This window comes from Ochotona curzoniae, unplaced genomic scaffold, assembly GCF_017591425.1.
Source record: "Ochotona curzoniae isolate NIBS_2020 unplaced genomic scaffold, NIBS_Ocur_1.0 contig_3037, whole genome shotgun sequence".
NCBI lineage: Eukaryota > Metazoa > Chordata > Mammalia > Lagomorpha > Ochotonidae > Ochotona > Ochotona curzoniae.
The window spans coordinates 7280633-7294088 of NW_024465699.1; the positions used below are offsets into that span (position 1 = coordinate 7280633).

The window sequence follows — 13456 nt, forward strand, 5'->3', positions numbered from 1 at the left end:
GAAGCAGCTGCAGGTGGAACTGAGCTGGAAGACAGGGAGGGTAGTCAGCATTGGGTCCCCACGCCCCCTCCAGGTGGGGAGCTGCTGGGGCTGCAAGCTTCTGCCCTGAATTCCTCCCACCCCAACCCTCCCCCTCCCTCCTCCTCCTCCTCTACCCCCCACCTCTGCCTGGGAGCCAGACTCTGGGCTATGGGTAGGAAGGGGCAGAGGGCAGCCCTGAGCCTGCACCCCTCCCCCTGCCCCCAGGTCTTTGGCCATCTGGCCTCCCGGCAGGAGACACACACACACTGTCAGAACTCTGGCCAAGTTGTCATTGTAGCTTCCCCCAAGGCGCCAGCCATCTGCCACCAGGCCACAGGGCTAGGAGAGACGCAGGGGTGCCTGTCCAGGAGGCCAGAGGGAGGAGGCGCGCCCAGCACCAGGGTCAGACCAAAGTCCAGCACCTGGCTCCGCCCTGTGCTGCCCAGGGACGGTCACAGGCTCCAGGTGCCATGCTCAGGCCCCAGAGCTGTCAGCCTGCATGTGGCTGGCGAGTCACTGTGACTTGGAGGAAATGGCTTGTGGCTTTCGTCCACACTGGAGCTAAAACACCACCACCATGCATTTGCTAGGCAGCCGGGCCCGCCCTGAGGCTGGCAGGATCACGATCCTCTGCCTTCACTCTGGCCTCGATGCCCCCGTCTGCAGAATGGAACCCACTGGTACCCATGCGTGGCCAGCAGGACCAGATAAAGCACCAAGGGTTTGGTGGAGTCAGTGAGTTTGCTTGTCACCGCAGGCGACACTTCCCAGGCTCCCCCAGCATGGCAGCCCGCTGGGTCCCAGTCCTGGGTGCCCAGGCCCTTGATTGATGGATCAGGTCCAAGGGTCACAATAACACAGCAGTTTCTGGCCCTCTGACTCGGAGCCCAGCCTGTGTGGTGCAGCTGCAGGAAAACAACGGGGACCCATGCTCTCCCTCTTGCTGCCCCCTGCTCAGAAAGCCAGGGCTTCTGCCATGTGGCCCAAAATGACTGCCTGCAGTCCGCAGTCACACCCACATCCCAGGTGGCCAGAGGAGAGCAGGGCAAGGGACAGTGTTGCTGTGTAAATTCTGGCGTCCAAAATTGGTCACATGGCTGCCCCTGGCCACAAATGACCTCCTGGGCTGCTTCCTCTTCAGGGCCTTCCTTTGCCGCACCTTCCTAAAGCCTGTCTCAGGGGAAAAGGGGGCCAGGGGGTGCTGCTTTGCCCTTTGGACATTGTCTACTCACCTGGAGATCAGCAAGACCCCACATTGACTGGAAGCAGGGGAGCAGGGTTGGGAGGTCAGCCAGGCCCCAGCTAACAAATCCTACCCAAGTTCCCTTGCTGCAAGGGATCCTGTGTCCAGCCCAGCCCCCTGGCAGGGGATGGGGGGTGCAGGGAAGAGCCTGGGGCGGGGCAGCTTGCCTGGGGTCAGCTGGTCACCCTCTCTAGTGCTGTTACCCCATCTCTGTAACTGGGACCTCAGCTGCTGAGGGCTCCCTTGTCAGCAGCTCCCCAGGCTGCACAGAGCCCACAAAGTCTGGGCCCACACGGCACCTGACCCCCACTAGCATGAAACCCCTGGCTGGACACAGATGGAGTTAGCAGACAGGAGGACCCTGTCAGATGCCAGGGCAGGTGCAGGGAGCAGAGCAGGCAGTGTGGGCCTGAGCCCAGCGGGGAAGCCGTCAGCAGTGACCCAGGCATCCCTCCATGCTTGCACTGTCTTCCTGCTGTTCCCCCTCCTCCGTCTCTCCCAGCCAGCTTTGGCCCTCGTGGATCTGGCGAGCTGCGCACCACTTCCTGGTGGGACTTGGAGCCAAATTCAGCTTCGATCTTGTTGCTAAGGAGCCAGGCTGACTGGGGCACTCTCTCTCCTCCAAATGATACAGTTTCGTTTGTGTGTGAAAGACCCAGGCAGCAACCCCAAAAGGCCTGCTGGAGGCAGGTTCACCTGGGCTTAAGTTCCTCCCAGTACACCTGACTTCATCCTGAAGGGGAGTCTCCTCCTCTGGCTCCTGGGGACCCCCTGGAGCATGGCTGGATCCAACTTTGATGGTGTTAGCATTGTCCCCAGAGTGTGGTGGGCAGGGAGAGCACACAGCCCTGGGTGAACACAGGCACTGCAGGGATAGAGGGTGACCCCTGGCCCTGGAGCCCGTCCCTGGGGCAGAGCGTGACATCAGAACCTGTGGCCATCAGTCCCACTGTCACAGCTGACACACAAGACATGGCTATACAGGCACTGGCTGCTTGGGTCTCAGGATCTGGTCGGACGGAGCCTTGTGGATGGTACGCCCCTGCTCAGGCCCAGGGCTCATGCAAGGCAAGCCTGAGGAAGGCAGTGTGTCTGGCACGTGACCACAGGGCTTCAGGGTACTCGGCCGGATCGGGCTGGGGGCAGGACTTGGGTTTCTAGATGCAGAGAAAGCTGAAGGAAGCAGATCCTGGGTGTTTCAAACTCACTTCCCCCTGGACAATAGGAAACTGAGCAGTTGGCATCTGAGGTTCCCTCTTCTGTCTGCAGAGGGCACTTCCTCCACGTGCTGGCTGCAGCAGCCTGATGGGGAAATGCAAGCGACCATTTGGCTGTGCAGGGTGGGCACAAGCTGATATCCCCAGTGACCTGCCATTGTTCCCATTCATCAGACTCGGGAAGGAGAGACCCCTACATCAATGGCAGGAGACCCCAAACCAATGCTCCGAGAAGCCCTAAGCAGTGAGGGGACAGAGCTTTGAAAGCCACGGGAATTTTTTACTCTGGACACTTGTGCCCACAGCTGCAGTGGCATTTCAAGAAGTGCCCCATAAGCTGCTGCTCCCACAAGCAGACCCATCCATGGGGGACCCTGAGTGGAAGCTGTGGGGAAGACCAGAGGAAGGGCTTCTTCTGTGACCCCCTCAGGGACAGTGCTGAGTCCTGTGGAGTCACACGCCAAATGCCATTGTTACCAGCATGCTGTGGGCCAGTGTGCCATTAACACCAGCCTCGCCAGAGGTGCCGTACGCCTATCCCCTTAGAAACTGTCAGTTACCAGCCAAGCTCCCCTAGCGGGGTCCTGGCCCCTGCTTCTGAGCAGGCAGCAGTGAAGGGGAGCCCATTTGATTGGAGCCATCCTGCTTGGCACCCCCAGGCTCTCCTGGACAGTGAAGCCAACCACCGGCTGGATGCTTGGGCTCGGCAGGGGCTGTCGTTCCCTTCTAAGGAGACCACAGAGTGGTCAGGGTCATCATTAATGCACTGTTAGTTACCAAACCACAGGCGTCAGGCAGTACTGGAAACTGTCTGCCCTCCCCACCCCAAACGGGAGATGCTCCCCCTTCCCAGACACCTGCTCGCTGCAGCAGGTAGGAAGAGGGTGAGGAGGGGGCAGTGGGCAGCTTGGGGAAGGCTTGTGTCCTGCAGGTGCTCAGTTGTGAAATGTTGGGGACCCCCCCCCGGGTCCCTGCAGGCATGAGCCATAACAGGAACCACTTGCACACCTGCCACCCACCCTAGCAATGAAGACACGATCATAGCCAGGGGTCGTTCTCAGAGCCCACCAAGGCTGTGACACGAACGCGCCATCCTGCAGCATGTGCAGGTGGAACCCTGGCAAACGCTCTCGTGGGTTTTGTTCACTGCCGGGAGCTGCCTGGACAGCAAGCCTCACTCCCGGTCAAGTGTTGATTTGCTCTGGCTTGTGCATCTTAGGCACCCTGTTGACTTCTTGCAGTGGGGAGCTGTCCTTTACCTGCCGTAACATACACTCACCCCACGTGACACCGTCCCCTCCACACGCCCCCTGAGCGGTTGCTGCCATCCCATCCTCAGCTGGTTGCGCCCCCGTCTTGCTGCCATCCCATCCTCAGCTGGATGTGGCCCATCATTCCCCTCACGTGTGGTTCTGCATGCCATCCCCTTAGCATCCCTCCATGCACCTCTGGCCAGTGTACTCAGTGATTTGTTTTTGCGTTTGATTTTTCAACGCAACTCAATGACAAAACACTAACATTTGCTTTTCCTTTCCAACTTCCCAAACCATTTGCTGTAGTTTTCAATATTCTTTAGGTATTTACCTCCATATTTATAAATAATTGACAGTGTTTCCTGGATTATTGATTTAAACATTGCCTCTGTACTCGCTGTTTTGGAAGATGAAAATCAAGAGTTCTCATGCGTCCTTCCCCTTACCCAGCCCATCCTCACCGTAGTCTGAAAGCCCAGGTGTTCAGAAGGTCATGCGTCCTTCCCCTTACCCAGCCCACCCTCGCCGTAGTCTGAAAGCCCAGGTGTTCAGTCGGTAGCCATTGTTGACAATGCAGTTGTCTCCAGAACTCCTGTTTGATTCTGAGCCTGGTGGTATGCAACCCTTTCCTTTTGCCTGTAACTTTTGGTTTTTCCTGGAGTTGATAATGGCTTTTCATTTGCTTTATTTTCTGTATTCATGGACTTTACTTTGTCCAGACAATTCTAAAGCTGCCACATCCCTACAATACTGTTAAGTGAGGTGACAGTCCGTGCCCTCTTTCCTGCGACAAATGACCCTGCACCCAGGCTCCTGACATCTGGGGTCTCCCTTGGATCTGGGGTTCCTATCCCCTGCTTTCTTGTCGTTGTTTTCTACCAAACCAGATACATTTTCCAGCATCTTCCTCAAGCAGAATTTGCAGGTGACGGACTTGCCAAGCATTTGCCTGAAAAGGGGTCTTCTCTCCTCCACCTTCACTTGCTTTGCCAAGTTGGGCTGGGCATGAGATCTCGTTGGTCATCTCCCACTGAATCTTGAAGACATTGCTCCACGGGCTTCTAGCACGAGGCAAGGCCATAGGAAAGCTGGGTCCTATTCCAACAGTCAGTCTGCTGTCCCCTTTTCTCTGCTGAGGTCAGTCCCACATTTCATTGCTGATGCTTTGCCAGCCGTTTCTGTCTTGGTGAGTTAGGTGCAAATACTCCCATGTTCACTTGTTTCTCTCGCCCTCTTTCCAGAAAAACCCCAGGAAGCAGTACTCGGGACACTAGGTGGACACCTGCTATGTGCAAATTCCAGGTGTCAGTGCAAAGGATGGTCCACTTTCTGCTGGATGGGGAGAGAGTAGATGGGGCCCCCTGGGAGTGTGCAGACTATGCCCATGTCCCTGGGTCTGGAGCCACCCCTCAGCACCTCCAGAATGACACGCCAGGTCTAGAGAAGGGTCTGGTCCTTGCGCCACGCCCTGCCCTGAGCCTCCACTCAGAACAGACGGGGTAGAGTGACAGCTGGCGGTCTGGCTGTGGATGCAGTGAGCATATGGGACGGACAGTATTGAGGGTAGGCGAGAATGTACAGGTTGATGGAAAGCAGAGACAGGTGTGTGGGCCTGCCCGAGGCTGCCACACTATCCAGGCAGCTGTGACTGATGGCCCATCCTAGGCTGCTGGCCTCACAAGCAGGTTCTGTGTCTTCCTGGCCTTGCCTCTACCACAGCCATGTCTGAGAACAGGATCCACAGCCCCCCGATGTGGTGGGAGCTGTTCTGAACAGAGAAGGTGCAGCACGGCCCTTCCTGGGCACCAAGCAGCCACAGGCGAACCTGGGTCCCCGGCACCCCAGCACCACCACCACCATTCCGGGCCTTAGGAGGCCTCAGTCAGCTCGGGGCTCCCTAGAAAGAGCAGTGTGCTGAGGCGGGCAGCTTTCACTTACCATTTGCCCAAAGTAGGGCAGCCCTGCATGCTGGCCTCCAACCAAAGCGTGCCACAGAGGGCAGGCCCAGGAAGGGCAGACCAGGCAGAGGGACGGGGATGGTTGTGCTGTGGCAGGTGCCTGGCTCACCGACCCCTACAGGTGCAGAGGGCCCCCACGGCATGGACACTCACCGCCCCCAGCTGCCCGCCTTCCCATGAACAGCCACACTGCAGTGTTTGCAGACCCCAAGGGATCAGTTCAGTACAGGAAGCGAAGAGGTCCAACTCCCCTCTCCACCCATCTTTGTTTGCCACCCAGCAGGGAGAAGCCGCAGCAGCCCCGGGCCAGCTGCCAGCTCTGGCCACGGTCCTGGAGGCCCTGCCCTTGGGTCTCGCCACCTGCTGCTCTCCACAGGGCCACATGGGGGCGCTCCTCCCCCATTCCTGCTGCAGCACAGCACACTTTTTTCTTGGCTCAATCCTTAAATGATCCACAACAACCAGAGCTGGGAGGGAGCCTCAAAGTCTACCCAGGTCCCACGAGTGGACATAGAATCAGGCCCTGTCCCAAGAGACCAGGACTGGAGCCCTCAGATACGGGGCAGCAGAGACTGCTGAGGCAGAGTGGGGTCAGTTGAGCCTGGGCAGGAATTGCTGGTGGCTTTGTGGTCGTATTGTGGCCCCACCTGCCATCCGGACAGTGGGCACATGGCTATGTTCCTCCCCTCATCCCAGGCAGCCACCTGCCTCACTGGCAGGGCCTTTCTCCAGAAGCACAACTCTCAAAGTCCCCTTCTAAGCCAGTCAGGCAGGGGTAAGCCGTCCTTCCAGCCCACATCCCCCTGCCCCCTTCCCCACACCCCTCTCCCAGACAACTGGAAGAAGCCCTAGATTGGAGGCAGAAGATCTTTGGGTGCAGCTGGTAAACCTGCAGGGGGACTGAAGGTGTCCCACTAGCAGGGATGGCTTTCCCGACCACCTGCCCTGTCCTGGGGTTCTGAGGGAGCAGCTGCAAGTGACTCCACACACATAAACCAGAACACCTGTATGCAGCCATCAACCAGCCATCAACACGCGTGGTAGGGCAGAGGGTTTGTGTTAGCTCAGGCTGGAGACCAGCAGAGATGACCCTGTGCGCATGCAGCAGGGCCAGAAGAGCGGGGTGAGGGGGTGCCCACAACTTGTGGGAGACAGTGCAGTGAGCCAGGCAGGAGCACAGGGTGCAGGGTACATGGGTGTGGGAGGAGCTAAGCAGGACCCCACTCTGCTGTCTCCCAGCGTGTCTCAGAGTCTCAGCACTGGGAAACCAGTGGTCCCTCCCTGTCCAGGATCGGGCTGTGGCAGAGCGTTTGGGGCAAGTAACCTGAACTCCTGCGGATGGCCAAAAGCATGCCTCATTAAGCAAGGATCCTCCAAGTGCAGGCAGAACATGGAAGTTGCTCACATCATCTGATAACGGGGCATATCCCCCCACGACCTGTCTGCAACCCCCTAGGTCCCCAGACAGGCTTCTGGCAGTGTCCGTCCCTGCATCGCACCAGGCACGGAGCAGCACGGAGTGTCCCAGCTGCAGGGCTACAGGGGGCAGAGTGCAGCATTGGGAGAAAGCAGCTGGTGTTGGGGAGATGTGGCTCCTGGGTGGGACCTGCTGCACTTTCTGTGATGTGTCATTTCTCCCAGGGGACTTGGTGTGCCAGGAGCTGCTGACCATCCACAGATGCAGGGGGCTAAGGGATGCCAGAGAGGACATATGCCACCCCAAGCTTTACAGGAGGCAGCCCTGCTCCCCCTTCAGACTGGCCCTGGGCACTGACAGCAAGGCCCCAGATGGCTTCCAAGGGGGTGTGGGTCCCAGGCACCTTGGGGGCAGAGGCCTGAAGAGCCCAGGTGGGTAACAGCTGCCCCATTTGCTCCTTGGCTGTCTTCCTTGCAGTCTGTTCCCCCGGGTCATCAGCTAGCTCCTACATGTCCTCTGTGGAAGGAGCTGCCACACTGCCACCCTCTGCTTTCCAGGCTGTGTTCCCATTGCCTGGGCTGGCCTCCAGTGGTATCCTGCCACTCTTCCCTCCCATCCGTTTTTTGTTTTGCTTTTGTTTTCCAAGATTGATTCGTTTTTGAGAGATCTTCCATCCACTGGTTCACTTCCCAAAGGACTCCAGTAGCTGGGGCTGGGCCGGGGCCATGTCAGGAGCCAGGACCTTCTGAGTCTCCCACGTGGGTGCAGGGGACCCGGCACTTCAGGCACATCAGCAGGAAGCTTGATCAGAAGTGGAGCAGCTGGGACTTAAACTGGCACCCATATGGATACAGGTAGCACTTAATGCTCTGTGCCACAATGCCAACCCCTGAACCTTTGCCACCTCTGCCCTAAGTAGACAGCCTGCCCAGCCCTGGGATCTCCTTATCTCTTGGGAGATGTGCAGGTGCCAGCAGACACCAAGAAGTACCTCCTGGGGGTGGGGTAGCTGAGGGGTCTTCACCCCAGGCCAACAGGAGGGTGGCAGATGAACAGTGTTCTAGCTGAAACTTAGCAAGGTGGGGAAGGGGGTAGATGTGGATCCGTCTCGCCGTCTGCAAGGGGAGTTCCCCAGGAGGGATGGGAGGGAGACGAGGCCAGCCCTTCCTGGGCAACCCTTTGCCCAGCGGGAGAGGATTCCTGGTATAATTATGGTTTGGGGTGAGGAGAACCTGGCCGACGCCTCTGCTCTGGAGCGCCCCTAGGAGCTGCAGCTCCAAGGCTGTCTGTCCCCCAGCAGGTCAAAGTTGGGGAGCCCCCATCCTCCAGGAGCTGCGCGTGGCAGGTGTGGCCACTTGCGTTCAGGCCACCGTGTGGGTGTCCAACTAAAGAAGTGACCTTGCGTCGAGAGCTCGAGGCACGATGGATGTGGGACCCTGCCCTGAGCTGCACACACACCCCGTAACCTCCCCTCTTCCCTTGTACCCCGCAGGAAGTTCTACTACATCACACTGCTGCGGGACCCCGTGTCGCGCTACCTGAGCGAGTGGCGCCACGTGCAGCGCGGGGCCACGTGGAAGACGTCGCTGCACATGTGCGACGGGCGCACGCCCACGCCCGAGGAACTGCCGCCGTGCTACGAAGGCACGGACTGGTCGGGCTGCACGCTGCAGGAGTTCATGGACTGCCCCTACAACCTGGCCAACAACCGGCAGGTGCGCATGCTGGCCGATCTGAGCCTGGTGGGCTGCTACAACCTGTCCTTCATCCCCGAGGGCAAGCGCGCACAGCTGCTCCTGGACAGCGCCAAGAAGAACCTGCGCGGCATGGCCTTCTTCGGCCTGACCGAGTTCCAACGCAAGACGCAGTACCTGTTCGAGCGGACGTTCAACCTCAAGTTCATCCGGCCCTTCATGCAGTACAACAGCACGCGCGCGGGGGGCGTGGAGGTGGACGAGGACACGATCCGGCGCATTGAAGAGCTCAACGACCTGGACATGCAGCTCTACGACTACGCCAAGGACCTCTTCCAGCAGCGCTACCAGTACAAGCGGCAGCTGGAGCGCCGCGAACAGCGCCTCAAGAGCCGCGAGGAGCGGCTGCTGCACCGGGCCAAGGAGGCGCTGCCGCGGGACGACGCCGACGAGCCGGGCCGCGTGCCCACCGAGGACTACATGAGCCACATCATCGAGAAGTGGTAGTAGTGGCTGCAGCGGGGGTCAGGGCGCCCTCCATCTTGCAGGAAGGGACGGACTGACGCATGTGCGCATACAGCCTGGGCCTAACCACGGGGGGAGGCTTCATGGCTGGCTCCAGGCTGGGGACCCAGAGGGAAGTGCTAGGAAAAAGAATTCCTGCTGGGGCTGGACCAGACAGGGATTCTCTGGCCGGCGGTCCCCCCCGCTGTCTGGTTGGAGGTGGAGGTGCTAGGCCCGGAGCCAGTCTCCCAGCAACTATGCACGCACTTGTTTCTATTCACTTCCACCCCAACCAGCACCGCCCCTGCCCTCTGGGGACCTCAGGGCTCCCGTAGCCGGGGAACCACCACCCCCTTCAGCCACCTTCAAAAGAAACTAGACAAAAAACAGACCTCCTGGACTTCTCCCCCTGACCTGGGCAGGCAGGGGGATGCTGTGGCCAGACATGCCACCCCTGGGTGCACCCCACCAGCAGACCTTTTGGGAGTAATCGTGTGGGGTATACCAGGTCAGGGGACAGAAGGGTTGGGGGAGAGGCTGGGATCACCCCTGCCCCGTTCTTCCTTCTGTTCCCCTGGGGTTTGTTAGCTGTTCCCAGCAGCCCCACGGGCTGGCCCCTGGCCCTACTACAAGCCATGTTGTATATCCGTTGTAAGCACCCGTCCAGTGCGCTCTAGTCCAGGCCAGCATCTCCCCCGCTGGGTGGAGCCCCCAGAACAAGTGCATGTCCCTGACCCCGAAGCTGGATGGAGTCCCCCTCCATGCCCCTGGCTGCACCTGAGGTCAGGAGGGAGCCATGGAGGAGTCGGGGTGGCTTGGCTCTTACGGCAGAGTGTGGGAGCAAGGGGGTTCTGGAATGCTTTCCTCCCTGCCCACGTGGCACTGTAGAGCCCACGGCTGGGCAGTTGGCCCCCAGGCAAGTACACAGAGTGGCTCCTTTAAAAAGGTGGTCAGAGTCTTTAACGGGAGGGTGGGATGTGTTCTGGGGAGCTTTGGGGTTCTACACAGGCCCTGCTAGCTGAGGGCACCCCCCCTCACACAGGCCATACATGCAAGAGAACCATTTTGTACCCAGCGGGATATGTTTTCACTTTCGCCCCGCTATTCCAACTCACCGAAACTTGTGTCCCGGCCGGGGTCTTGGCCAGTGGCCAGGTGCGTCCGCCTGCAGCCTCTCCAAGAACGCCACAGGCTGGCACGCCAACCCTGAGCCTAGGACCTTCCCAGGCCAAGGTGCCAGAGGCAAAGCCACATGAGCCGGGCCTGCCAACATCCCCTCCGGCAAGGAGAAGCCGGGAGTGGGGAGGGAGAGCTGTCTGGAGCAACGAAGTCTGTGAACTTTTTTGGCAACTGGAACGCTTCTCACTCAAGCCCCGGGAGCGTTTAAAGCTTTATTTATTTATAGCTTCTTATTAAAAAAAAAAAAAGTGATGAGAAGAAATCTTTGGGTCATTCATACAAAAAAATCGATGATGGCAAGGCGAGTTATAATCCTCCAGTTGTTTTTTTTTGTTTTTTGTTTTTTCAGTCTAGATTGAGAATGAATGTTAGCAGATGAAATAAACCTGAAAAGGCGCGCTGGTGTGCTGTGGTGTGTGGTGGTCCAGCTGGCCGGTGGGCGGTGGGGGCCTGGCGGGGACACGCCAGCATGGCCGGCAGAGGGCAAGCAACATGCCTGGGGGTCCGAGCAGGAGGACAGCCGTCTCCATCGTCCCTGAACCAGTCATTCCACCGTGTAGGGAGGTGACACCAGTGAAGGTAGGGACGGGTGCTGAGGGTCCTCAGGTCGCCCTCAGTGGGCTCTTTCCCCACCCCCACTCACACTTGGATCTCTAGAGGCTAAAAGAACTGGACTCTCGGTCATCTCTGGGGATGATAATGTTAATATTACCCTCTTTTTTTTTTTAATCCACTGGAAAGGTTGTGTTATAGAAAAGGGAGCTTCTGTCTGCTGGTTCACTCCCCAAATAGCTGCAACAGCCAGAGCTGAGCCGTTCTAAAACCGGGAACCTCCTCCAGGTCTCCCACACTGGTGCAGGGTCCCAAGGCTTTGGGCCGTCCTCCACTGCTTTCCCAGGCCACAAGCAGGGAGCTGGATGGGAAGTGGTGCTGCCAGGATTAGAACCGGAGCCCATATGGGATCCCGGTACGTTCAAGGTGAGGACTTGACTGTTAGGTGACCGCACCGGGCCCTCGTGAAGACTTCTATGAGATGGGTGTCTCAAAGTTCCCAGCTTCCAACCCCGCCAGGGGCTGTTGCAGGTTTTCAGAAAGTAAAGTAGTGAATGGGAGCTGTCTTTCACTTTCTCAAGAGAACTATTTTAAAGTTCATGGCCAAATGGAATTAAAAGTAAATTGGGATGCCATTACAAAAAAATTGGAATCTGTGCATAGCTTTTCCTAACAACACTTTGCACAAACTTCTTGCAGGTCCGTAGTAATAAAATCCCACTCTCTTCCTGCCATCTCCCGACCTTGCACCATCTATACCCACGTGTATGACCCGCTCTCATGCCTTGCTCACTCCTCTCCCCCCTCCCCTGGCCAGGCGTCGAGGTCCACTGGGTGATACAGGTCAGGTGTCTCCCTCCAGATCTGTCTCCTGATGCTATGACTCTGTTCAGCATTCCGGGCCTGAATACCAGGCAGGTGTGTGATTTTCCTGGCTGCTGGCACTTCCCAAGCTTTAGTTCTCCATCCCCCAAAGCCAGGAGAGGCCCTGCCCACTCCCCACCACCCACCTACCCTGCCCAGAGGGTCTCCTGCACAAATCCAGGCAAGACATGTGTAGGTCTCCTGAGCTCTGGCCCCTCCACAAGCCCTTCCCTGGAGATGCTGTTTGGGGGTGCAAGCCAGCCCTCAACCTGTGCCTCCCTTGTGGGAAGCCCATGACCAAGATGTCCTCCACTTCCCTGTGTCCCTGTGCGCCTGAAGGCCACTGTTCCCCTTTAGCAGGTGGACAGCCAGGTCGGAGACCACCGTGGCGATAGCAATCGACAAAGGTGGGATTGAGGCTCACCAGGAAGACAGTCTGAGCCACAGCCAGCCCTCACCCCCTTTCCTGCCATCTTCTGTGCACCCCACCCCATCAGCTCCCGGCCCCTCCTTCCCTGATGGGCCTGCTGCCTAGAGCCTCAGCCAGTCCTTGCCCCGTGGACCATGCACTGTCCTTCTCTTCACAGCCCTTCTCAAGAGGGCGGGGCCTCCGCTCCCTGTACCACACACACGCACCCAGAGGTAGGCTCCCAGAGGCCTGACTGTCTACTGGTGCCCTGCGTGGCAGCACAGACAGGAGCCTGTCTTCTGGACAACCTGGAATGGAGGAACCCCAAGCCCCTCTCCCTGCCTAGGGGCGTGCACCAGATGCTGGGGACCCTCCAGACGAGGAAGCCCACGGAAGGATGGCGGGTGACTTTCACACAAGGGCCTTAACTGGGTCCAAGAGTGGGCCTGTGGCCCCACCCCTGAGCATGCTCAGCCACCCCTGGCCAGCTGCCATGCTTCATGGGAAGGACCAGCAGGAGAGGCTCTGCCCCAGCTTCATCACTGCCCGCGCAGAGGACACACGACCGTGAACATGGCCCAGTTAGCATGACCCAGTACCCTAAGTACTGGTTCTGACCAGGGCCGACAGTTCAGGCCGTGGTGAGGCACAGCCCCACCGTGGGCACAGCGACGTGTCTTGTTTGCCCTGCAAAGAGGGCCATGATAGCTCTCCTCACATCATTGAGAAGAGGTGCCATCTGTTTACTGCTCCCACTGCCACTTGGCAGGAGCTTCTCCTCTAAATGGCTACAGAAGACCCCGTGGCCCCCCTTACCTGCGAGGGCCTCCAGGATCCCCGCTCCCAGGCCTAGGACCAGGTCAGACAAGAGCCTCGGGTCGGAATCCACACAGCACTGACCAGCATCCAAGGACGGACCACGGCAAGTGCACAGAGCAGCGGAGAACAAGTTAGGGGCCACGGAGCTGAAGAAAGCAGGGAACAAAGAACATATTGGTCCTGTGAGAGAGGACTGACAGAAACAATAATGGGAAACAGGGGTTGCCTTTCTGAACTAAGCCAGGGGAATCTCCTCTATTGTGTACATTGAAATTGACCTGGCCTGGGCCCAGCGTGGTGACTCAGTCGCCTAATCCCTCATCTCC

General features: G+C 58.5%; 1 protein-coding gene across 1 annotated transcript in view; it reads left to right on the forward strand.

Annotated features, from left to right (window-relative positions):
* HS6ST1 (heparan sulfate 6-O-sulfotransferase 1) overlaps positions 1-10883 on the forward strand; it is a 28026-nt gene extending 17143 nt beyond the window's left edge. The window contains exon 2 of the mRNA XM_040979146.1: positions 8602-10883. Within this exon, the coding sequence (XP_040835080.1) occupies positions 8602-9310 (709 nt within the window). The 3' untranslated portion in view covers positions 9311-10883. The remainder of the gene's footprint in view (positions 1-8601) is intronic.
* Positions 10884-13456: the final 2573 nt, after the last annotated feature.